General features: G+C 42.2%; 1 protein-coding gene across 1 annotated transcript in view; it reads right to left on the bottom strand.

Moving 5' to 3' along the window:
- Positions 1-27912, bottom strand: part of VWF (von Willebrand factor) — a 185105-nt gene that overhangs the window by 38299 nt on the left and 118894 nt on the right. Inside the window, 10 exon segments of the mRNA XM_032221125.1 lie at positions 1383-1532; positions 3158-3363; positions 3539-3643; positions 4700-4774; positions 5221-5323; positions 16805-17010; positions 21311-21367; positions 21370-21651; positions 23884-24076; positions 26790-27010. Of these exon segments, the coding sequence (XP_032077016.1) occupies positions 1383-1532; positions 3158-3363; positions 3539-3643; positions 4700-4774; positions 5221-5323; positions 16805-17010; positions 21311-21367; positions 21370-21651; positions 23884-24076; positions 26790-27010 (1598 nt within the window).

The following is a 27912-nucleotide window of genomic DNA, read 5'->3' as shown; positions in this document are numbered from 1 at the left end:
ACACCTGTGAAAATGTATAAAAATATATCCCTCCCTCCCCCTCTCTCTGTCTCTCCCTCTCTCCCTCCTTCTCCGTCTCCCTCTCCTTCTGTCTCCTTCCTTCCCTCCCTCCCTCTCTCTTTCTCTCTCTCTTCTTCCCTCCCTCCCCCTCCCTCTCTCTCTCTCTCTCTCTCTCTCTCTCACACACACACACACACACACACATACACTTGTAACTGGCAATTGGCCTTGAATACAACAGAAGCCAAACTAAAATTATTATTTTTATTATTTTCAGTCAAGCTATTAATATCATATTTTATAACCTCACCAACAGCCTTATGTACAGCAGTATTTTGTGATGTCTTACCGCACAGCTGAGAAAATAAGCAGATCTAATTCTTTTTCCACAGTTTGGTCTGAGTGGGGAATTAAACCATGGAAAAATATTTAAGCTAAGAAGAAGAAACGGTAACAGTAACAGAGTTGGAAGGGACCTTGGAGGTCATCTAGTCCAACCCCCTGCTCACGCAGGAGACCCTATACCAGGGATTCGAACCGCCGAACTGTAACGGCACTGAAAAAAGAGACATGATAATTTTTCGCACATCGTCATTGTAGCATCGCTGTGCTCATGTGATTTACATTCGGATGCTTGACAACTGACTCACATTTACGACGGATGCGTGTCCCCGGGGTCATGTGATCCCCTTTCGTGACCTTCTGACAAGCAAAGTCAACGGGGAAGTCAGATTCACTTAACAACTGGAATACTAACGACAACTGCAGTAATTCACTTAACAACTGTGGCAAGAAAAGTCGCAAACTGGGGCGAAGCTCACTTAACAAATGTCTCACTTAGTCACGTAAATCTTGGGCTCAAGTTCTGGTTGTAAGTCAAGGACTATATGTATTATCAAATAGGGATCGCTACCAGAACTGAGGAACTTCAGGGGTTTAAAGTTAGAATCGACGAGAAATCTACTTTAGCAGGATTTCATCGTCTTTTTAATGCTATAAAACCTTTTTTTTTAAAGTATTCATTGATAAAAGGTGATGTTTTCAGGATAATGCAAATCAATGGAGATCTTAGCTTTCCGTTTCCCACCATTAAAGTCTGATATCTGTACAGATTCGCTTAACAAAGTTATTAAATGGGTCAAAACTCACTTAACAAGTGTCTCGCTTATCTGCATAAATTCTGGGCGAGGACTACTAGAGTATGGATTTACTAGCCCTAAGATTTCCTGGTCTTCAAGAACTAACCATTTGAAGACAAGCTGTCCTTGTGATATCCCACCCACCCACCCCCGCTCACTGTTACTTTGGAAGAGTCCAACTAGATTTTTTTAAAAAAAAACCACCATATTTTATTCTAAACAATACTTGGGAACTTTACCTACCGCTGGGCAGGACATACTGCATCCTTTCTCCAGGCATTCTGTAATTCGGAGTCCTGTGACTGCATCTTTCATGTTGGTGCAAGAACATTCCTTACAGCCTTCCTCCCAGGTCATGCCAAGTGGGTAGACAATGTTGCGGTGGACGCACACCTGCCAATAAATAAAAATAGTTTCATGTCATCTCCTTGAGTTCTTGCGGCATGCTTCGCTTCAACCACCCATTGAAGAGAAGAGAAAGAGAAGAGAGGAGGGGAGGGGAGGAGAAGAAAGAAGATAGGATTTAATAGAATAGTACAAAAACAGAATAGAATAGAATAGAATAGAATAGAATAGAGGATAGGATAGGATAGGAGAATAGAATAGAGAATAGAACAGAACAGAAGAGGGGAGGAGAGGGGAGGCGCAGAGATGATAGGATAGGATTGAACAGAACAGAACAGAATAGAATAGAATGGAGAATAGAGAACAGATAATAGAATAGAGAATAGAAGAGAATAGAATAGAAGAAAAGATAGAAGGGAAGAGAAGAGATGAGAGTAGAAGAGAAGAGAGAAGATAGGATAGAATAGAATAGAGAACAGATAATAGAATAGAGAATAAATAGAATAGGATAGGATGGGAGAGGAGAGGAGAATAGAATAGAGAAGAGAAGAGAAGATAGAAGGGAAGAGAAGAGATGAGAGTAAAAGAGAAGAGAGTAGAAGAGAAGAGAAAGAAGAGAGAAGAGAGAAGAGAGAATAGAGAAGAGAGAAGAGAAGAGAGAATAGAATAGAGTAGAAGAGGAGAGAAGAGAAGAGAGAAGAGAATAGAGAAGATAGAATAGAGAAGAGAAAAGAAGAGAGAATAAAATAGAGTAGAATAGAAGAGGAGAGAAGAGAGTTGGAAGAGACCTTAGAGGTTTTCTAGTCCAACATTAAGAATATCCCACCAATGTGCCCAACCGAAGTACACCCATTTTAAGGTAAAGGCAATCTGTTCAGCAGTGGCTTTCACATTTTGTTACCACTGGTTCACTGTGCGAGTGCCTGTACGCACCCCTTCCACACATACGCCCGGCCTTCTGTGCATGCGCTTTGATCACACACACACCTGCCGCGCATGCAACCACCCTAAAAACGTGCTAAAATAGGAGAGCATAGAGCCGGGGCAGGTGGGCAGGGCCACCAGTGATTTCTGCTACCAATTCGGGTGTACCGCTCCGAAACGACCGAATACCACCTCTGAATCTGATCCAGGAAGACAGTTCGATTATGATTTTAGAGAGGAAGGTGGCTTGACTACACTTGACTAGATCTTGATGCTCAGACTGCCTTGAATAGCAAGGAAGTCAAAGAATCTCATCTCAGACAAAGTAAAAACCACAGGGAAGACCATGCAGCTAAGGCATGTAGAATTGGGGCACAAAAAAGACCCCAAATTATCAAAAAATCAAAATCATTTGAAAAAGAGCCCACTGTATAAACAATACGAGACCATCATGAGTTTGCAAGATCTCAAATCAGCTGTTACTGACCCACAATCCTGGGGATTGTTCACAAAGAGTTGACGAAAAATCAGAAGTTTGGGAGGGGATTGACAGATATGGACAGTGGTGGGATTCAGCCGGTTCGCATCACTTTGGGAGAACCGGTTGTTAAGTTTTTGAGCAGTGGTGAACTGAGTGTTGGAAGAAATCATTAGGGCAGAGAACTAGTTGTTAAAATGTTTGAATCCCAACAGTGGATATGGACCATGGAAAGGACTGGAATTGATGGGGGTTTTTGGGTTTTTTTTACCTGATCAGGAATGCATGTAGTAGATGTACAATCACAATCATTGGTGACAGAGGATGAGAGATAACCCGGTGGGCAGGTCACCGTGGAATTGTTACAGCTACAAACACACCGATATTCGTCGCAGCACTGAGTCTTCACCCAAATCAGTTTACGGTGCGGTGGGCAGATCGGGGTGGGCTTTGGCTCGCATTCTTCCTTTTTGCAGACTGCCAATCAAATCAGAAAACCCAAATACTTAGCAGGAGAGGTGTCTGTCCCCCCCCTGCCCCCCGTGTTATAGGAAATGGGGAAAGAAGGTGAAATAGAAAACTTATAGCAGACGCCAAATAGGAGAGACCTTATGAAGTCATCCCAGCATTTGGTGGTTGAAAGGAATATTACCGCAAGCGTAATCAGGCCGACATCCTCCAGGATTTGTCTGGATCAGTTGGAGACCATCTTTGCAGTGAGGTATGGGGGGCAGTTGACAAGAGACCAGATCGCAGACTAAAGAGAGAGAGAGAGAAAAACCAAGGGAGATTATTCCTTGAGACGAGCAACAGAGCAGGATCTATTCAGGGCATGAAGCAGCCAACAGGCCTGTTGCCAACTGTCAAAAGGTGGCTTAAGACCATCAACTCTGGAGTGGCCTTTGGTGAGATGGATGGATGGATGGATGGATGGACGGACAAACAAACAGGGATGGATGGATGGACACAGAGACAGATATGGATGGATGAATGGACAGACAGATTTAGATGGATGGATGGATGGATAGATGATAGATAGATAGATAGATAGATAGATAGATAGATAGATAGATAGATAGATAGATAGATAGATAGATATGGATGGATGGATAAACAGACAGACAGACAGATATGGATGGATGGACAGATATTGATGAACAGTCAGATATGGATGGATGGATACATTGATGGATGGATGGATGGATGGATGGATGGATGGATGGATGGATAGATAGATAGATAGATAGATAGATAGATAGATAGGGATGGATGGGTAAACAGACAGATTTGGATGGATGGATGGATGGATGGATGGATGGATAGATGATAGATAGATAGATAGATAGATAGATAGATAGATAGATAGATGATAGATAGATAGATAGATAGATAGATAGATAGATAGATAGATAGATAGATAGGGATGGATGGATAAACAGACAGAGATAGATATGGATGGATGGACAGATATTGATGGATGAACAGTCAGATATGGATGGATGGATACATTGATGGATGGATGGATAAATAGTTATGTAGGGATGGATAGATAGAAGATAGATAATAGATGACAGAGAGAGAGAGAGATGATAGATAGATAGATAGATAGATAGATAGATAGATAGATAGATAGATGATAGATAGATAGATAGATAGATAGATAGATAGATAGATAGATAGATAGAGTATATAGATAGACGACGGACAGAGGTGGATAAATGAATGGATTTTCAACAGAAATTGTGGGTTCAGTTACATTAATAAGTTGAGGATTATTTGTACTGCAATGTGACAATGACTCTCAGGAACTTACTGCATTCAAAGACTGGACAGCACTGATTGGAATTCCTCTGGAGTCTTGGAACCTCACAGGGACCACAGTCAATGGCTGAGAAAGAGGGAGGGAGGAAGAAGGAGAAATATAAGCATCACTATTCAAACGGGATGAGCCAACTTCTAAGAATACTCCAGGGGCTATTTTGTTCTTCAAGAGAACAGTGCAATAGTATGTGTTTGGCAAATTCCCACTGAAGATCCAGAATTACAGAATAACAGAGTTGGAAGGGACCTTGTCGGTCATCTAGTCCAACCCCCAGCCCCCAGCCCCCCTCCCCAATCAGGAGACAGTTTCTTCGACATGATATCCCTTATTTTTGTTAAGGGGCATCATGTCACAAAGACAGTGCCGGATGACGTTCATCACGTTGAGATATCCCACATGGAATTGTCCCCATGGCAAGATGGCCTCCTCGTTTTAGGTTGCCTCTTTCCACGCAGTGCAGCCTCACTAGAAGATTTTTTTTAAAGGCCTTTTGAAAAGACAGACTGGCTTACGTTTGGCTGTCGGGCAAGGCTGAGCCACGCAGTTAACAGTCCTGTTCTCCAGGCACATACACACTTTACAGGGCTCGGTGGAAGGAATCCACGTTTCCAAGGGCTGTTGGAAAATAATAATAATAATAATAATAATAATAATAATAATAATAATAATAATAATGGCCAACAATAATGGCCAATAATAATGGCCCAATGGCCAACTAATTAAATGCAAAGAAAATGAAGCCTACAAATACTTAGGCATTCTGCAGTTGGATAACATCAAGCATGGAGAAGTAAAAACTATTGTCAGGCGAGAGTACACCAACAGAGTTAGGAAAATTTTGAAATCTAAATTGAATGGTGGAAATACAATCAAGGCCATAAATACCTGGGCAATACCAGTTATAAGATACACAGCAGGCATAGTTAACTGGACACAAGCTGATTTGGACCTTTTGGACCGAAAAACCAGGAAACTAATGACAATGCACTACAGTTTACACCCACGTGGTGATACTGATAGACTATATCTGCCCCGAAAATCAGGTGGCAGAGGATTATTACAAGTGAAGCAAACAGTTGAAGAAGAAAAACATGCACTGGCTGATTATTTAAAAGACACTCAAGAACATCTATTAATCGAAGTAAAGAACAAAAATCTACTGAAGGCCCAACAGACAAAACAAGAATACAGAAAAGATGTGATAAAATCAAGAATGGAGAGTTGGCAGAACAAAGCACTGCATGGTCAATTTCTGGAAAAAATAAAAGATAAAGTGGACAGTGAACAAACTTGGTTATGGTTAAAAACAGGTACATTAAAGAAAGAAACAGAGTCACTAATCCTGGCTGCGCAAGAACAAGCTATCCGCACAAATGCCATTAAGGCCAAAATCGAAAAATCCTCTGATGATGCCAAATGCAGACTTTGCAAAGAAGCTGATGAAACTGTTGATCACATACTCAGCTGCTGTAAAAAAATTGCGCAGACTGATTATAAATTGCGGCACAATTCAGTAGCACAAATGATCCATTGGAATTTGTGCAAAAATTATTATATTAAAACAGCAACAAACTGGTGGGAACATCAGCCTGAAAAAGTCACCGAAAATCAGATGGTCAAGATCTTGTGGGATTTCCGTATACAAACCGACAAAATACTGGCGCATAATACACCAGACATCACACTGGTTGAGAAAAATAAGGTCACAATCATAGACATCGCAATACCAGGTGATAGCAGGGTCGCCGAGAAGGAACATGAAAAAATCGCAAGATACCAGGACTTAAAAATCGAAATTCAACGACTATGGCACAAACCAGCAGTGGTAATTCCAGTGGTAATTGGCACACTGGGTGCTATTCCAAAAGCACTGGAATTACATTTAAAACAGTTAAAAATTGACAAAATCACCATCAGTCAAATGCAAAAAGCCGCACTGCTTGGATCTGCACGCATATTACGAAAATACGTTACGACGTCCTAGGCCCCTGGGTGGGGCCCGACTAGCAACCAATGCCAAATCCGGCGAAACAACTGGCCGCTGTGATACAATTGTACAACAACAACAGTAATAATAATAATAATTATTATTCAACGACTATGGCACAAACCAGCAGTGGTAATTCCAGTGGTAATTGGCACACTGGGTGCTATTCCAAAAGCACTGGAATTACATTTAAAACAGTTAAAAATTGACAAAATCACCATCAGTCAAATGCAAAAAGCCGCACTGCTTGGATCTGCACGCATATTACGAAAATACGTTACGACGTCCTAGGCCCCTGGGTGGGGCCCGACTAGTAACCAATGCCAAATCCGGCGAAACAACTGGCCGCTGTGATACAATTGTACAACAACAACAACAACAACAACAATAATAATAATAATAATAATAATAATAATAATAATGTTGATCACATACTCAGCTGCTGTAAAAAAATCGCGCAGACTGATTATAAATTGCGGCACAATTCAGTAGCACAAATGATCCATTGGAATTTGTGCAAAAATTATAATATTAAAACAGCAACAAACTGGTGGGAACATCAGCCTGAAAAAGTCACCGAAAATCAGATGGTCAAGATCTTGTGGGATTTCCGTATACAAACTGACAAAATACTGACGCATAATACACCAGACATCACACTGGTTGAGAAAAATAAGGTCACAATCATAGACATCGCAATACCAGGTGATAGCAGGGTCGCCGAGAAGGAACATGAAAAAATCGCAAGATACCAGGACTTAAAAATCGAAATTCAACGACTATGGCACAAACCAGCAGTGGTAATTCCAGTGGTAATTGGCACACTGGGTGCTATTCCAAAAGCACTGGAATTACATTTAAAACAGTTAAAAATGGACAAAATCACCATCAGTCAAATGCAAAAAGCCGCACTGCTTGGATCTGCACGCATATTACGAAAATACGTTACGACGTCCTAGGCCCCTGGGTGGGGCCCGACTAGTAACCAATGCCAAATCCGGCAAAACAACTGGCCGCTGTGATACAATTGTACAACAACAACAATAATAATAATAATAATAATAATAATAATAATAATAATAATAATAAAACTCCGCCGTTGCCGGTCCCAAGCCCGGATGAGAAAGGAGGAAGGTTGGGATCAGGTTGGCATCTGGTCCCGTAAAAAAAACCCCCGCCAACCCATACAATATGGTGGAAAAAACGAATAAGAATTCCATACCGCATCGGTCGTCGCGCGGGTTAACAAGGGCCGCGGCGGATGTTGGGGTCCCTGGACATCCGTCGACAAGTGGGCTACAAGTGGACCAGCCAACAAAACGACAAAAATATAGTGCAGATGAAAACCGTGCCATAATGGCCTGTTACTACAACTCAGAGCCAGAAAAAAGAGGATATTTAAAGCGAATGTATGAATTATGGAAACAACAATATCCAGATTCAAATGTTAGTGAACAACGACTAGCAGATCAAAGGCGATTTATTATACGGAATAAAGTGTTTAGTGAAGTTGAACATGAGGAAATTCAGGCAAATTGCAAAACCCAAAAAACAATATCACAAGCGGAAATAACTGATATTCAAGACACAACTAAAGACACTATAGTAGAACTCCCAGAAGAAGCTCTCAGGGAGGAAATAACATCACCACCACTAGAACCAGTTATCACTGAACCAACTGATGAACTAACTCAAAAACAAAAAGAATTGAAAGATAAGATCATGGAGCATTTTCTGCTTAATGAGGAAAGGCAACGTTTACCATCACTAAAAACTGTGCCTAAGAAAATTTTGGCCCCTATCATGAAAATGGTTAATGCAGTGTTTTCAACAATTGAACCGGGATCCATCTTGGAAACAAACCAGTTAATGTACAGCGCAGCTGTAATAGTCACTAATGAACTAGGCATTAAAATTAAAATACCTAGTCACACAACAGAAAAAGCATCAAAGCCAAAGTGGAAAATCCGTCTAGAACAAAAAATCAAAAAATTAAGGGCAGATGCTAGTAACTTAAAGAACATGCATGAGCAACGGCTTAAAAACAACAAAATCATAGATCGGCTAATCAGAAGATATAGATTGGATACAAGAAACATCAATGAAGCTGTAGAGATTGTAAAACAGCAGATAACAGCAACAGCTAGAAAAATTGAAAGATATGAGGCACGAATCATCCAATATAAACAAAATCAGCAATTTCGATCAGACCAACGGCGTTTTTATCAAAGTCTTAATGTGAATGGTGACACCAAAAGTGAAAAACCAGAAAAGCAGGCCACAGTTGAATTCTGGAAAGAATTGTGGGAAAATGCAAAGGACTACAACAAGGAAGCAAAGTGGATACATGACTTTGAGAAAAGCATTGGCAACAAACAAATGCAAGTATTAGAAATAACAACTGAGATGATCAAAAATCGAGTTAAAAAGGTAAAGAATTGGACATCACCTGGAAAGGACCAATTACATGGTTTCTGGCTCAAATATCTGACCAGCTTACATGCAATATTGGCCAGGCAACTGAATGAAATTTTACAAAAGGGCCAAATTGATGAATGGTTGACAACTGGAAAAACATACTTGATTCAGAAAGATCCAACTAAAGGAACAACACCTGAAAACTATAGACCAATAACATGCTTACCAACAACCTTCAAATTACTCACAGGCATTATTGCAGATAACATGATGGATTATTTGGAAACAAACAACATCTTGCCAGTAGAGCAAAAAGGCAACAAAAGAAGGAGCAGGGGCACAAAAGATCAGCTTCTAATTGATAAAATGATATTAGAAAATTGTAAGAACAGAAAAACGAACTTGAATATGGTCTGGATTGATTACAAAAAGGCATTTGACTCACTGCCACATAGTTGGATCATAAATGCTTAGAAACAACTGGCATTAGCAAAAATATTACATCCTTTACTGAAAAGGCAATGAAACAATGGAGAACTGAGTTGGCAGTAGGGAATGAGAGCTACGGAATGGTTAATATCAAGCGAGGAATTTTCCAGGGTGATTCACTTTCACCTCTTCTCTTCATCATCGCAATGATCCCACTATCAGTAATCTTAAAAAAAATGAAATTAGGCTACCAAACAGCCAAAAAAGCTGAAAAAATTTCGCATTTACTATATATGGATGATTTGAAACTCTATGGAAAGTCAGAAATAGAAATCCAATCATTGACAAATACAGTCCGAGTATTCAGCACCGATATTTCAATGCAGTTTGGCATGGAAAAATGCGCCACTGTATCCATAAAAAGGGGCAAAATCACTGCATCTGAGGGAATTGAAATGCCCAATGGCCAACTAATTAAATGCAAAGAAAATGAAGCCTACAAATACTTAGGCATTCTGCAGTTGGATAACATCAAGCATGGAGAAGTAAAAACTATTGTCAGGCGAGAGTACACCAACAGAGTTAGGAAAATTTTGAAATCTAAATTGAATGGTGGAAATACAATCAAGGCCATAAATACCTGGGCAATACCAGTTATAAGATACACAGCTGGCATAGTTAACTGGACACAAGCTGATTTGGACCTTTTGGACCGAAAAACCAGGAAACTAATGACAATGCACTACAGTTTACATCCACGTGGTGATACTGATAGACTATATCTGCCCCGAAAATCAGGTGGCAGAGGATTATTACAAGTGAAGCAAACAGTTGAAGAAGAAAAACATGCACTGGCTGATTATTTAAAAGACACCCAAGAACATCTATTAATCGAAGTAAAGAACAAAAATCTACTGAAGGCCCAACAGACAAAACAAGAATACAGAAAAGATGTGATAAAATCAAGAATGGAGAGTTGGCAGAACAAAGCACTGCATGGTCAATTTCTGGAAAAAATAAAAGATAAAGTGGACAGTGAACAAACTTGGTTATGGTTAAAAACAGGTACATTAAAGAAAGAAACAGAGTCACTAATCCTGGCTGCGCAAGAACAAGCTATCCGCACAAATGCCATTAAGGCCAAAATCGAAAAATCCTCTGATGATGCCAATTGCAGACTTTGCAAAGAAGCTGATGAAACTGTTGATCACATACTCAGCTGCTGTAAAAAAATCGTGCAGACTGATTATAAATTGCGGCACAATTCAGTAGCACAAATGATCCATTGGAATTTGTGCAAAAATTATAATATTAAAACAGCAACAAACTGGTGGGAACATCAGCCTGAAAAAGTCACCGAAAATCAGATGGTCAAGATCTTGTGGGATTTCCGTATACAAACCGACAAAATACTGGCGCATAATACACCAGACATCACACTGGTTGAGAAAAATAAGGTCACAATCATAGACATCACCATACCAGGTGATAGCAGGGTTGCCGAGAAGGAACATGAAAAAATCGCAAGATACCAGGACTTAAAAATCGAAATTCAACGACTATGGCACAAACCAGCAGTGGTAATTCCAGTAGTAATTGGCACACTGGGTGCTATTCCAAAAGCACTGGAATTACATTTAAAACAGTTAAAAATTGACAAAATCACCATCAGTCAAATGCAAAAAGCCGCACTGCTTGGATCTGCACGCATATTACGAAAATACGTTATGACGTCCTAGGCCCCTGGGTGGGGCCCGACTAGTAACCAATGCCAAATCCGGCGAAACAACTGGCCGCTGTGATACAATTGTACAACAACAACAACAACAACAATAATAATAATAATAATAATAATAATAATAATAATAATAATACTTTGCAAAGAAGCTGACGAAACTGTTGATCACATACTCAGCTGCTGTAAAAAAATCGCGCAGACTGATTATAAATTGCGGCACAATTCAGTAGCACAAATGATCCATTGGAATTTGTGCAAAAATTATAATATTAAAACAGCAACAAACTGGTGGGAACATCAGCCTGAAAGAGTCACAGAAAATCAGATGGTCAAGATCTTGTGGGATTTCCGTATACAAACCGACAAAATACTGGAGCATAATACACCAGACATCACACTGGTTGAGAAAAATAGGGTCACAATCATAGACATCGCAATACCAGGTGATAGCAGGGTCGCCGAGAAGGAACATGAAAAAATCGAAAGATACCAGGACTTAAAAATCGAAATTCAACGACTATGGCACAAACCAGCAGTGGTAATTCCAGTGGTAATTGGCACACTGGGTGCTATTCCAAAAGCACTGGAATTACATTTAAAACAGTTAAAAATTGACAAAATCACCATCAGTCAAATGCAAAAAGCCGCACTGCTTGGATCTGCACGCATATTACGAAAATATGTTACGACGTCCTAGGCCCCTGGGTGGGGCCCGACTAGTAACCAATGCCAAATCCGGCGAAACAACTGGCCGCTGTGATACAATTGTATAATAATAATAATAACAACAACAACAACAACAACAACAACTATTGTCAGGGGAGAGTACACCAACAGAGTTAGGAAAATTTTGAAATCTAAATTGAATGGTGGAAATACAATCAAGGCCATAAATACCTGGGCAATACCAGTTATAAGATACACAGCTGGCATAGTTAACTGGACACAAGCTGATTTGGACATTTTGGACCGAAAAACCAGGAAACTAATGACAATGCACTACAGTTTACATCCACGTGGTGATACTGATAGACTATATCTGCCCCGGAAATCAGGTGGCAGAGGATTATTACAAGTGAAGCAAACAGTTGAAGAAGAAAAACATGCACTGGCTGATTATTTAAAAGAAAGTCAAGAACATCTATTAATCGAAGTAAAGAACAAAAATCTATTGAAGGCCCAACAGACGAAACAAGAATACAGAAAAGATGTGATAAAAGCAAGAATGGAGAGTTGGCAGAACAAAGCACTGCATGGCCAATTTCTGGAAAAAATAAAAGATAAAGTGGATAGTGAAAAAACTTGGTTATGGTTAACAGCAGATACATTAAAGAAAGAAACAGAGTCACTAATCCTGGCTGCGCAAGAACAAGCTATCCACACAAATGCCATTAAGGCCCAAATCGAAAAATCCTCTGATGATGCCAATTGCAGACTTTGCAAAGAAGCTGATGAAACTGTTGATCACATACTCAGCTGCTGTAAAAATAATCGCGCAAACTGATTATAAATTGCGGCACAATTCAGTAGCACAAATGATCCATTGGAATTTGTGCAAAAATTATAATATTAAAACAGCAACAAACTGGTGGGAACATCAGCCTGAAAAAGTCACTGAAAATCAGATGGTCAAGATCTTGTGGGATTTCCGTATACAAACCGACAAAATACTGGCGCATAATACACCAGACATCACACTGGTTGAGAAAAATAGGGTCACAATCATAGACATCGCAATACCAGGTGATAGCAGGGTCGCCGAGAAGGAACATGAAAAAATTGCAAGATACCAGGACTTAAAAATCGAAATTCAACGACTATGGCACAAACCAGCAGTGGTAATTCCAGTGGTAATTGGCACACTGGGTGCTATTCCAAAAGCACTGGAATTACATTTAAAACAGTTAAAAATTGACAAAATCACCATCAGTCAAATGCAAAAAGCCGCACTGCTTGGATCTGCACGCATATTACGAAAATACGTTACGACGTCCTAGGCCCCTGGGGGGGGGGGGGGGACTAGTAACCAATGCCAAATCCAGCGAAACAACTGGCCGCTGTGATACAATTGTATAATAATAATAATAAATGAATCTTTCTAATTGGTTTGGACGCAAACAAAAGCTACTGCCCTAGGATTGATTTTGCACAAAACTGGGGGGGGGGGGGAATCAATACACCCGCAGATGAAACAATCATTAGAAAACACTTGAATGTGCAGAGATGGACAAAATAACAATAGAACTAAAAAAAAGAGAAGAATCAGATTTCTATAAAATATGGAATATAATTGATAAGTGGCTCGAAAACAGAAGCCAAAACAGAAAACAGAGAATGTGAATATAATGATGATATAAATAATTAATATTATTGTAAGTGTTACTACTGCTATTGTTATATTATAGGACAAAGGAAAAGCAATAGGAAGGCCATGCAGAATGGAGAACTAGAAAGGCTAAATATGAAAGCCGAGACAGAGGGCTGTCTAATTACTTTGCATTATTATGTACGTTTTGCGTTTTGTTTTTTTTCTTGTTGTGTTTTTCTTTCTGTTTCAAACGATTAAAATGCTCAATAAAAACTAATTTTAAAAGAAGAAAGAAAGCTACTGCCTTTGACACGAGGTACAAATAATTTCAGGGCCTCGCCCTTTCCCCCAATTTTACGAGCACGCTCCTGAAAATACCGAAAGAAAGAGAAACGTGTTGCTATCCGTTAAATAAAGCGTACCAAATATTGACTCAATAAGGCAAGGAAAGCCAGACTTTGGAAAATTTCAGGACGTATAGTGTTTCACATTATTCCTCGGTCATGCATTTTATAACAAAGGCACACCAGCCTCTTTTACACTAAAAACGTTCCAGATTCCTTCGTGAGCATATATATATCCTTTCCTAAGAGTATAAGGCTGATGGTAAACAGACACGGAATGACATACCCGTAACTCCTTGGAGAGGCTACTAAAAAGCAATAAATAACTCAGGAGAGCAATGGACACCAAAGGTGTTCCACAGATGGAAACAAAATGAGAGGAAAACATTAAATAGATTAAGGTGGCTACTGCTCACAAGCTGAGATTTTCATTTCTGAGGTACACCTAGTTTTTTTCCCTCAGGTTCCATTTTGAAAATTATGTCCCCGTGTCATAATATTTAGAATAGAATAGAATAGAATAGAGTAGGGTAGGGTAGGGTAGGGTAGGGTAGGGTAGGGTAGGGAAGAGAAGAGAAGAGAAGAGAAGAGAAGAGAAGAGAAGAGAAGAGAAGAGAAGAGAAGAGAAGAGAAGAGAAGAGAAGAGAAGAGAAGAGAAGAGAAAATAATATGCAGAGTAGAATATGCAGTAGAGAAGAATATACAATACAGTAGAATATACAGTAGAATAGAATAGAATATACAGAACAGAATATGCAGTAAGGAAGAACATACAATACAGTAGAATATACAGAAGAAGAGAATATAGAATAGAATAGAATAGAATAGAATAGAATAGAATATACAGAACAGAATATACAGTAAAGAAGAATATATAATGCAGTAGAATATACAGAAGAGAAAAGAATATAGAATAGAATAGAATAGAACAGAACAGAACAGAATAGAATAGAATAGAATAGGGAAGCAAAGGGAAGGGAAGAGAAGAGAATATACAGAGTAGAATATGCAGTAGAGAAGAATATACAATACAGTAGAATATACAGTAGAATAGAATAGAATATACAGAACAGAATATGCAGTAAGGAAGAACATACAATGCAGTAGAATATACAGTAGAAGAGAAAAGAAAATAGAATAGAATAGAATAGAATAGAATAGAATAGAATAGAGAAGCAAAGGGAAGAGAAGAGAATATACAGAGTAGAATATACAGTAAAAAAGAACATACAATACAGTAGAATATACAGTAGAAGAGAATATAGAATAGAATAGAATAGAATATACAGAACAGAATATACAGTAAAGAAGAATATATAATGCAGTAGAATATACAGAAGAAGAGAAAAGAATATAGAATAGAATAGAATAGAATAGAATAGAATAGAATAGAATAGAATAGGGAAGCAAAGGGAAGAGAAGAGAAGAGAATATACAGAGTAGAATATGCAATAAAGAAGAACATACAATACAGTAGAATATACGGTAGAAGAGAATATAGAATAGAATAGAATATACAGAACAGAATATACAGTAAAAAGAATATACAATACAGTAGAATATACAGTAGAAGAGAAAAGAATATAGAATAGAATAGAATAGAATAGAATAGAGAGTTGGAAGGGACCTTGGAAGTCTTTTGGTCCAACCCCCTGCTTATTTATTTCATCATATGGCATTTTGAAAACTATGTGGCACTTTCCATGTTGTATCAACGATGAGGGGGGAAAAGAGCCCAAGAAAATAAGGATAAGATTTCTGCAATTTGTTTCTTTGGTTGTTAAAATTTAAAAAATAGCCGATTTCGCTGTGGGGCTATTCTGGGTGGCTTCTAATAAAATGAGAAAAAAATAATAACAAATGTAATCATAGCATGCCTCTGGCAGCCAAAAGGGGCCCCTCTGCACCCCGTTTTCAGCCTTGATGGCCTCCTGAAGCACTTTGCTGGCCAAAATGGGGCGTGGGGGCCACGTCCATTCCCCTGCGTCCTGTTTTGGCCAGCAGAATGCAACTTGAAAATGGGATGTGGCGCGACTGCATGCAGCCTCTCCTATGCACCCCATTTTGCCTGGCAAAGTGCTGCAGGCCAAAAACGGATTGTGGGGCGCTGTGCATGCCCCCCCCGTGCCCCATTTTGTCCAGCGGAGTGCTACGGGAGGCATCTGTCCCGTCTCCTTCTGCTGCCCTCCAGCCAGCCCATGGAGGAGAACTACAGTGCTGATTCGACCCTTGAAGAAATCCAGTTTGACACCCCTGCGATAGGGGATAGGCAGATTTAAAGTACCAGGAGGCGCTGAGGTAAATAACTGGAACCTTTATTTAACAACGGTAAGTTAACAGCAAGTTCAGAACACATGTGCTGGACAGCGCTGCCTGACAGCTATTTATACTGATAGCTGTCAGGCGGCCGGCCAATGGGGTGGCCGCAATTCTCCCGCCAGCCAGCAGCCGCGCCAGGACCAATCAGCCTTCTGCAAGGCGTGGCTTGGCTGCCGGCTGCGTCAAGGGGACGCAACAGCAGAGGTAGTATTGTGCCGGTTCGCACTGGTTCGGGCGAACCGGTAGTGGCAGTGGCATGAGGCTCCGCCCACCCACCCTGATGTCATCACGGACCTTCTGCTCATGCGCACAGAAGGTGCTGCGCATGCCCAGATGTGCATGCTCCCAGTACCGAACTGGTAGCGAAGATTTAGAGGATTTCATGTCTGGGGGTAGGGAACGATGGCCCTTTTAGGACTTGTGGACTTCAACTCCCAGAATTCCTCAGCCAGCCGTGGGGGATTCTGGGAGTTGAAGTCCACAAGTCATAAAAAGGGCCATTGTTCCCCAAACCTGTGCAGTAGATGATGGGAGTCCAGAGTGAAAGCCTCACCTGATGGCGACTTCCATCTTCGCTGATGCATTGGGAGCAGATGTCTTCCTGAACACATGCGCCATCCAGGATGGCCTGTCCCGGCGGACAGAAACAGCCTTCGGTCGGATAGTCCATGCAAATGTGCAGGTTGGTCCCATTCTCACAGTGCTTTGTGCAACCTTTCTGGCAATGCTGGTATATCAAAGAAGCTGGGCATTTCATGGCTGCAGAGGTCAAGCAAAAAGTCCCAACAAAATCCATTAGAAAAATAAGCAGGGTGGCCCTAGCAGAACGTAAATTAGTTAAGAAAGGATCAATGTAAAATTGTGCTAAAAATAAACCCCCTCTAATCTACCCCGGATGATCGAACTAGGCTGGGGGAAAATAGAAATCTAATTAGGCTAAGTACAATTCTTGCCAGCAGTGAGAACTGCCAAAAATGTCATTTCAGAGTTTGATCGCGGGACCTTGCCAAGCAAACTCAGAGTTGAGGTGCAAAAGAAGAAGTCGGTTTGAGGAGTAGTTAAAATAATAGCTCGGATGAGAAAGAACTGCAGGTAATCCTCAACGTACGAGCACAATTGAGCCCCAAAATTCATGTTGCTAAGTGAGACATTCATCTCTCATAGTTTGAAAAGGAATACAGGTGGACAGACTGACAGTAAAAATAAAGGAACACTTAGAATGAGATTATTACTGTAACGCGTTCTACATGGGGCTGCCCTTGAAGAGTGTTCGAAGACTTCAGCTAGTCCAGAACGCAGCCGCACGAGCGATTGTGGGTGCACCCAGGTACACCCACGTTACACCTATCCTCCGCGAGCTGCACTGGCTACCCATTAGTCTCCGGACTCGCTTCAAGGTGCTAGTCGTTACTTATAAAGCCCTACATGGCATCGGACCTGGGTACCTGAGAGACCACCTCCTGCCGATTACCTCCCTCAGACCGATCAGATCTCACAGGTTGGGTCTCCTCCGGATCCCATCTGCCAGCCAATGTCGGCTGGCGACTTCCCGGGGGAGAGCCTTCTCTGTTGCAGCTCCAGCCCTCTGGAACGAGCTCCCCGGCCTTCCGCAAAGCCACTAAGTCCTGGCTGCTCCGGCAGGCCGGTGGGCTGTTGAAGCATCCAGCCCCATGGTAGCTATGGATGTTGTGTATTTTAAATTGTTGTTTTGTCTATTTATCCCCTTCCCCTGTTTATTGTAAGCTGCCCGGAGTCCTTCAGGAGTGGGCGGCATACAAGACCAATAAACTAACTAATTAAGAAGGAAGAAAGGAGAATGAAAAGGGACTGTATGAAGAACAGGAAGGTATCATAGAAGAAAAAGAGATTGAAAAAGGAAAAAAGAATTAGATGATTATACTGGGATTTAGAGTTATATACCCAAAGGAGATAATAGCAATAGCAATAGCAGTTAGACTTATATACCGCTTCATAGGGCTTTCAGCCCTCTCTAAGCGGTTTACAGAGTCAGCATATCGCCCCCACAGTCTGGGTCCTCATTTTACCCACCTCGGAAGGATGGAAGGCTGAGTCAACCCTGAGCCGGTGAGCTTTGAACCGCTGAACTGCTGATCTAGCAGTCAGCTGAAGTGGCCTGCAGTGCTGCATTTAACCACTGTGCCACCTCGGCTCACTGATAAGGGGGAAGTGGCCCCCCAAAGTGGAAATAGCAAAGGTAGGATCAATGGGGAAAGAAGGGGGGGACTGGGGAGAGATACTAAAGCAACAAAAATAAAAAGAAGAAAAAAGATTGGAAAAGGAAAATACAGGCATTTTAAGATCAAGAAAAAGAAAAAAAAATAGGCAAATGGGTGGAGAGAAGAGAATATAAGAGAAATGAAATTTCTGAAAGACTAAGAGAAAGTGGTTGAAAGGAGGAAAGAAAGAAAAAGATTTACTAGTGGTATACAATGACATTTACTACATATAGCCAAGGGTATATATTCAATACAATGTGAGGGATATACATTAAAAGTATTACTTGTGGGTAACTAATTAAATGGAATGTTTACTATATAAAATTAAACTTGAGGATATATGTTATTCGTAGTAAAACAGAATAATAGATGGAAATGATATGTTAAATTTGATTAACTTTGAGAGGCAAATAATGATATTGCCCATATTTTAAGAAAAAAAATGAAATTAAGTGGGAGAATATGGAAATAAAAATAAGATGACTGAAATGTAAAATGGAAATAGGATGTAAAATGTACTATGTATAATAGAAGTGGGGGGAGGGGGAACCAGGACAAAACTTTGTTTATAAAAGAAGTTAAAATATATAACAAAAAATTTAAAAAAATCTTTGTTTGAAAAATAATAGAATAGAATAGAATAGAATAGAATAGAATAGAATAGAATAGAATAGAATAGAATGGAATGGAATGGAATGGAACGGAATATACTCTTTCCACTTCAAGGTTTCTTAGCTGCTATTGAGAAATGTGTTTGAGCAAGGAGGTTAAACAAACTCTGCTAGCTAATGTTGTTTTACTCCCCATTGAGACTGTTCTATTCCAGTCGTTATTTAGAATAGAATAACAGAGTCGGAAGGGACCTTGGAGGTCTTCTAGTCCAACCCCCTTCTTAGGCAGGAAACCCTACACCACTTCAGACAAATGGTTATCCCATCTCTTCTTAAAAACTTGGAGCATTCACAACTTCTGGAGGCAAATTGTCCCACTGGTTAATTGTCCTCGCTGTCAGGAAATTTCTCCTTAGTTCCGGGTTGGATTTGCAATTGCAACTTCAAAACTGGAGCCTCCCATGCTGCAGTCATGGCTAAAGGATGCGTAATAATGCCCATTTTTCATGCATTTGGCTTTTTAAACCCATTTGCAAATTGATGTGGAAGCCTTCCAAATGAATGGGAGATGGGGGAGGGGGAATAACAGATTGGGAGGAAAAAGATTCATTGGTCCCCAATATCCAGCGCATGAGTGATTTTAAAAGCCAAACGGAATTGTTCCAAGAAACTGGACACAAATCAGATTTGAGTCTGATTTTTTTTTTCCAAAGGCTTCATCTTAAACTTGACGTAAATTGCTTTTAAGTACCATTAGAAGAGAATATTTCACAATCCACGCAAATATTTCAATGGCTTTAAGTGCCATTGCTATTTTTATTATTATTAGATCATGAATAATGGTTAGAATTAAAAAGAATAAATTTGTCAGAGAGTAACGAAGACACCCTTCCACATTGCTTATGCAGATAATCCTCGACTTAACAACAGTTTGTTTAGGGACCGTTCAAAATTACGAGGCACTAAAAATGCGACTTACGTCCGTTTCTCACAGTTACGACCTTTGCAGTACACCCCCCCTGTGGTCATGTGATCAAAATTCGGACGCTCGGCAACGGGTTCATACTTACGACCGTCGCTGTGTCTCAAGGCTACGTGATCCCCTTTTGCGACTTTCCGACAAGCAAAGTCAACGGGGAAGACAGATTCGCTGAACAACCGGGTTACTAACTCATCAGTGCAGGGATTCACTTAACAACTGTGGCAAGAAAGATCATAAAAGGGGGCAAAACCCCACTTAATGAGTCACGGTGGCGCAGTGGTGAGAGTGCAGTACTGCAGGGCTACTTCTGCGGACTGCCGGCTGACTGCAATTTGGCAGTTCGAATCTCACCAGGCTCAAGGTGGACTCAGCCTTCCATCCTTCTGAGGTGGGTAAAATGCGGACCCAGATTGTTGGGGGCAAATAGGCTGACTCTGTAAACCGCTTAGAGAGGGCTGTAAAAGCATTGTAAAGTTGTATACGAGTCTAAGTGCTATTGCCCTTCCTTCCCTCCCTCCCTCCCTCCCTCTCTCCCTCCCTTCCTTCCTTCCTTCCTTATTCCTTTTCTCATTCTCCTTCCTCGTGGTACAGCGGTTAGAATGCAGGACTGCAGGATGACTTTGCCCACTGCCATCAGTTCGATTCTGACTGGCTCAAGGTTGACTCAGCCTTCCACCCTTCCAAGGTCGGTAAAATGAGGACCCTGATTGTTGGGGTCAATAGGCTGACTCCGTAAAGAACTTAGAGAGGGCTGTAAAGCACTGTGAAGTGGCATATAAGTGCTATTGCTACTAACAAATGTCCCAATTAGCAGCAGGAGTTTTGGGCTTCATTGTGGTCGTAAGGTGAGGGCTACCTGTATCGGCAGATGAAAAGAACCCTGCCTTTTCATTCAACTTGTAAGGACCATCTAAGGCAAGGGTTGGCAACCTGCGGCTCTGGAGCCGCATGTGGCTCTTTCCTCCCTCTGCTGCAGCTCCTTGTCGCCAGTCAGCTCCATAATTGATAGGGCTTTCGGTTAGGACAGGTAGAGGAAAAAGGACACTGAACTAGGAGAAGACTAGGAGCAGGATGTCCGGTTGGCTCCAGAATTGAATGGGAGGGGGGCTTCTGGTTAGGACCTTTGTGGCTCTTTTGAGTGTTTACGGTTGCCGACACCTGATCTAAGGAAATTACAGATAGTGCAAAACCAGAGGAGGCGTTTTTATCGGAAGATATACAACCCTCACCGCAGAAATCCGGCGTTCTCCAGTCTACGCAAACCCCGTGCACTTTGCAAAGATGGCGTAGGAGGCTATAATCTCACACACTTCCTCCCCAAAGCAATTGTTCTCTTCGCACGTTGCATAGAATATGTTGGGAGGAATGACCTGATGGCACTCGTAAAACAGAGTGGAAAGCAGGATGCTGCAGCGCGTGCTGGCGTGCTCGGTGCAAACCTCCTGCCTTCTCTCCTTGCAAACGCTTCCCGGCTGCCGAATGGTCCAGTCCTGGATGAAACCAGTGACGTCACGCGTAATGGAGTTGTTATTTAATAGCAGGTCATTCTCTCTGTTTTGGTCACACGTCCCTAAAGGAAACACAGAGGAAAGAAATTAAGGGATCGCACAGATCAGGGGTGTTAAACTCAAATTCATTGAGGGCCGCATCAAGGTTGTGTTTGAACTTGGGGGGGCTGGGGTAGCAGTGGTGGGTTTCAAAATTTTTTCGAACCTACTCTGTGGGTGTGGCCTCCTTTGTGGGAGTGGCTTGCCAGCCATGTGACCTGGTGGGAGTGGCTTGCTGGCCATGTGTTTTCTTTCTTTCTTTCTTTCTTTCTTTCTTTCTCTTTTCTTTCTTTTCTTTCTTTCTCTTTTCTCTCTCTCTCTCTTCCTTCCTTTTGTCTCTTTGTCCCTTTTTCATTTTTTTCTTTCATCTTTCTCTCTTTTTCTTTCTTTTTTCTTTTTTTTCTTTATTTATTTCTTCCTTTCTTTCTCTTTCTCTCTCTGTGTGAGTCTGTGTGTTTGTGTGGTGTGTGTGTGTGTGTGTGTCAGTGGTGGTTTTCAAAAAAATTTGGAACCTCTTCTGTAGGTGTGGCCTGCTTTCCGGGTCCACTGGTGGAACCTCTTCTAACCGGTTCGGTAGATTTGACGAACCGGTTCTACCAAACTGGTGCGAACTGGTAGGAACCCACCTCTGTGGGGTAGGTATGGTCAAGGTGGGCATGGCCAGCTGAACATCACTCGTGTTGGGGGCACCTGTGGTGGCCAAGTTCTAAGGCAGGACTTTCTTCAGATCCTCCTTCTCTCTCATTATAATCTCCTTCCTTCTATCTTTCCTTCCTTCCTTCCTTCTTTTTCCTTCCCTCTTCCTTCTCTTTTCTTCTTCATTCCCCCTCTTTTTTTTCCGACTTACCAACTTGTTATGCTGAGGAATACAAGACTTGAACAGAGGAAGGGGTGGCTTCCCTGCCAGCAGAATCTCTATGAGATCCAAATGGAGTTTTCTACATTTACAAAATACAGACTAAGAGAGTTGGAAAGGACCTTGGAGGTCTTCTAGTCTAACCCCCTGAACAAGCAGGAGACCCTATACCATTTCAGACAAGTGGCTGTCCAGCCTCTTCTTAAAAACCTGGAGTGAGGAAACTTCCACAACTTCCGAAGTTCCCCCCGATTAACTGTTAGAAAATTTCTCCTTCGTTCTAACTTGCTTCTCCCCTTGATTCGTTTCCATCCATTGTTTCTCGTTCTGCCTTCAGGCGCTTTGAAAAATAGGCTGACCACCTTTGGGGCAGCCCCTTAGACTCTGGAACATCCCTATCATGGCTGTCCTAGTCCTTCCTTTCATTAGCCTAGACATACCCAATCCATGCAACCATTCCTCATATGCATGGCCGGATTTTCCTATAGGCTAACTAGGCTTCAGCTTAGGGCCTCAAGATCAAGAGGGGCCTACATTCAAATTGCTAGCAAAATTAAAATTACACTATTCTAAAAACAGTGAACACTAAAACACTGAACCGAAAATAAGGAGAAATTCTACGCATATGACTAATAAACAAACATAAAAATGTATTGGTTAAAATGGTTCCAGTGCCGTGGCAGTTGAGGAGCCTGCCCACGTTCCCGGCACAGGCGGTCGGGCGAGAACGCGGCCACTCCCAGTAGCTGCCCCGTCAACGCGGAGCCCACCAGCGACCAGGCAGGTGAGGGCGAGGGGGCCGAGCCGGGCAGCTGAGCGCAGCAGGGAAGGCGGCTGGCTTCGCTGCCTTTGCCGCAGAGCAGAGCCGCCCTCCGTCGGGAGGCCAGCTATATATATTGATATATATTGATATATATCACAGTAATGATGTATTTTATTGTCTCTCATGTAATTTACAAACTTAAAAATGGGAGGTGAAAGGGCCTCATAAGTGGAATAGCCTAGGGCCTCTTTTCATCTAAATCCGGCCCTGCTCATATGTTTTAGCTTCCAGTCCCCTCATCATCTTTGTTGTTCTTCTCTGCACTCTTTCTAGAGTCTCCACAATCTTTTCAATATTGTGGTGATGAAAACTGGATACAACACTCCAACTATGGTCTTACCACAAGGCCTTCTAGAGACCGAATGCATTTAAGAGAGATCAATTAGACCAATTGATCAATTAAGCTTTGCTGGCTGAGGAACCTGGGAGTTAAAGTCCACAAGTCTTAAAGTTGCCAAGGTTGGAGAACACTGAATTAAACCAAGGATTTACTATAGAGATATCAACATTTGAAAGGCTCCGGTCGTCGTGAAACACTCAGAAATGGCCCTTGGGGGAGGGACTTTTCGAACGTACCACAAAGTCCATACATTTTTGAGGCAAAGCTCTTTGGGCTAAGCTGTAAGGTGAATTCATTGTTGCTTGGGGTGAAGGCCACGGTGTGGTTCACTTGCAAAAACCTGACTTCGTGCATTATCGTCCCGTAGATATTGGCTTCTAATTGACCGTTGTTATAAGGAGGTGTAACTTCCAGGCCATTCACAGCCACCTGTTTTGAAAAGTGGGTTGAAGAAGAATTGGATTAGATTAACAGAGTTGGAGGGGACCTTGTAGGTCATCTAGTCCACCCCCCCCCTCATCCAAGCAGGAGACCCTACACCGTTCCTGAGAAAAATGGCAGTCCAGTCTCTTCTTGAAAAGCTTCAGGGATGATGCTCCAGCAATGTCTGAATTAAACCACAGAGCTCAAGCACCTCCACTTGAAAGCAACGTGGATCTGAAGGGGCAGCTAAAATACACCACAAGGTTGAAAGCAAAGTGCAGGTAGTCCTCGACTTACAACCGTTCCAGTTAGTGACCAAAGTTACATCAACACTGAAAAAAGTGACTTAGGACCAATTTTCACAATTACGACTGTTGTAGCATCCCCGTTGACAATGGACTCGCAATTATGACAGTCCCAGGGTCACGTGATCCCTTTTTGTGACCTCCTGACAAGCGAATGGGGAAGCCAGATTCACTTAACAACAGCGCTGCTCATTTAACGACTGCGGGGATTTGCTTAACAAATGTGCCAAGGAAACGGGACAGAAATCACTTCATAAATTCCTCACTTATGCAACGTAAATTTTGGCCTCAATTGTGGTCGTAAGTGGTGAACTAGGTCCTCCACTTATGACCACAATTGAGCTCAAAAATTATGTTGCTAAGCGAAGGCGGAAGGGCCCTTCTTGGACGCCTCCAATCTGTTCATTGGGGAACAGATAACAATAACGGAAGGCAGGCAGTCCTCGGCTTATGACGACAATCAAGCCCAACATTTCTGTTGCGAAGCAAAACATCCGCTAAGTGAGCTTCGCCCCATTTTGCGACCTTTCTTGTCACAGTTGTTAAGGGAATCTCTGCAGTTGTTGAGTTAAGCAGCCTGGTTGTTAAGTGAACCTGGTTTCCCCGTTGCTTGTCGGAAGGTCGCAAAAGCGGATCGCATGACCCCCGAGACCCTGCAACCATCATAAATATGAGTCAGTTGCCAAGCGTCTCAACTTTGATCCATTGACTGTGGTTCGCTTAGCAACGATCGCCAAGTGTGAAAAACAGCCATAAGTCACTATTTTTCCATGCCGTTGTAACTTTGAATGGTTCCCTAAACAAATGGCTGTGAAGTTGAGGAGTAGCTGTGTAGGGGAGAATGTGTGAGTGGAAGGGCAGCTGTCTTGAGTGGGAAGCAAAACTCATTTCCCCAACCAGCAGAAGGATGGCAGGTGATACGAAGCCCCAAAGAAGGGGGGGGGGGGAATAATAATTTCTGGCATACTTGTGATGCCACGTTGGCAGCAGACAAGACTTCTGGAGTGGCTACTGCCGTCTAGTGCAACCCAGCACAATTAAATGGCAATCTGTTCCGAATTACCCTGTTTTGTCTTGGAATTTGGGTTTTGTCCAGTCCCAGAGCAAAGCCTGTGAAAAGGAGATTCAGTCTTGCTCAGAAAGAGTGATTACTGCAAATGTGGTTGGGGCCATTTTAGAATAGAATAGAGTAACTTTATTGTCACTTCAAATGTACATTAATTGGGGCAGAGAGAGAAGGAGGGAGGGGAGACAAAGAGAGAGAGACAGGCGGACACAGAGAGAGACAGAGAGACAAAGAGACAGAGAGACAAAGAGACAGAGAGACAGAGAGTGAGAGACAGAGACAAAGAGGGAGATACAGACAGAAAGACAGAGAGACAGAGAGACAAAGAGAGAGAGACAGAGAGACATGCACAAACACAATAGCAATAGCAGTTAGACTTATATACCGCTTCATAGGGCTTTCAACCCTCTCTAAGCGGTTTACAGAGTCAGCATATTGCCCCCACAGTCTGGGTCCTCATTTCACCCACCTCGGAAGGATGGAAGGCTGAGTCAACCTTGAGCCGGTGAGATTTGAACTGCTGAACTGCAGATAACAGTCAGCTGAAGTGGCCTGCAGTACTGCACCCTAACCACTGCGCCACCTCGGACACACAGAGAGAGGGACAGAGACAGAGAGAGACAGACAGACACAGAGAGAGACACAGAGAAAGAGGGAGACACACAGAGAAAGAGAGAAACAGAGAGACAGATAGACAAAGATAGACAAAGATAGATAAAGATAGACAGAGAGAAAAAGAAAGAGACACACAGAGAGAGACAGAGAGAGAAAGACAGACAGAGACAGACAGGCAGAGAGACACAAAAAGAGTGAGAGACAGAGGGAAAGACAGAGAGACACACACAGAGAGACAGAGACAGAGAGGGAGACAGAGATAGACAGAGACAGACAGAGAGACAAAAAGGGAGAGACAGAGAGAGATAGAGAAAGACACAGAGAGAGAGAAACAAAAAGGGAGAGACAGAGAGAGACACAGAGAGACACACACACACACACACAGAGAGAGAGAGAGAGAGAGAGATTGACCAACAATCACTCAGCTGGCTTTCAGGGCTAGGGTGAGGCTAGAACTCTCAGTCTCCTGGTGGTTGACCCCTAGTCACCTAGCTGACTTTCATGGCTAAAGTGGAACTTGAGCTCACAGTCTCCTGCTTTCTAACCTGGTATCCTTCACTGCAAGACCAACCAGGCTCTCAATTATTTGTCTTGAAATGAAGTCTATGGGGGCATTTGAGCAATTCTGTTGTGCTTTTTGAGTCCCCTCTCACGGAACCACCCTAATCAAATCAAAATAAAAAGGAGCCACCTTGACCTACTCTTATTTCGTTTGCTCTTGCCGGTCTCTTACCGTCATGTTGTCGTAGAGCTGCACAGAGAAGCCCTGGTGTGTGATCTCAATGGCGTTCATGCAGTTGAGTCTGGGGACTGAGTTGCACGCTCCATTGTGAAGGGTCACTTCAATGTCTTCTTCTTTGTCTTCAAACAAGGTGTAGGAGCAGTTGCCTGTCAGCTTAAAATCCAGGCCATCAAAGGTGACAATGTGCCTGGTTGAACTTCCCATGCAGGTACCTATAAAGAGGAGGTTAAAAGATGATCTTCGGAGGAGCACAACTTACTGGTTACATACCCCTCCTTTCTTTCTGCTGCACACATGTAAGGAGAACTTCAGCAAGGACACTTACGTTGGCCACTTCAAGAACTCCATAGAGCCGAGGTGGCACAGTGGTTAGAGTGCAGTACTGCAGGCTACTTCCGCTGACTGCCGGCTGCCTGCAATTTGACAATTCGAATCTCACCAGGCTCATGGTTGACTCAGCCTCCCATCCGACATGAACCTCAGGCAGTGGTGAAATTCAATTTTTTTTACTACTGGTTCTGTGGGCGTGGCTTGGTGGGCGTGGCTTGGTGGGTGTAGCAGAGGAAGGGTACTGCAAAATCTCATTTCCTACTCTGGGGCCAGCCAGAGGTGACATTTGCCGGTTCTCCGAACTAGTCAAAATTTCTGCTACCAGTTCTCCAAACTAGTCAAAATTTCTGCTACCAGTTCTCCGAACTAGTCAAAATTTCTGCTACCAGTTCTCTGAACTACTCAAAATTTCCACTACCGGTTCTTCAGAACCTGTCAGAAGATGCTGGATTTCACCCCTGCCCTCAGGACATAATAGGATTAGCCCTCTACCCATCTAGCAGCAGAGTCTCAAGGCATTGCGAAATTTAGATTTAGATTTAGATGTAGTTTATTTGTATGCCGCCCTTCTCCGGGAGGGACGCAGGGCGGCGAACAACTCAAAGGGGAGAAAGGGGAACATGAAACACAATACACGTGATTAAAATAAACAAGAATCATACAGCCACACAGGTCGAGAGAAATCACCTGGGGACATTACATCACCCAGCAAGGTTCAACCAAACTTAATTCTGACCACCTAAAAAGTTAGCTACGACTCCTGCATAGCCCCCTAGGAGTCTGA

This window comes from Thamnophis elegans, chromosome 7 (genome assembly GCF_009769535.1).
Source record: "Thamnophis elegans isolate rThaEle1 chromosome 7, rThaEle1.pri, whole genome shotgun sequence".
Taxonomy (NCBI): Eukaryota; Metazoa; Chordata; class Lepidosauria; order Squamata; family Colubridae; genus Thamnophis; species Thamnophis elegans.
Note: the sequence above shows the minus strand (reverse complement) of the source record. Positions and strands in the feature narration are given on the sequence as shown.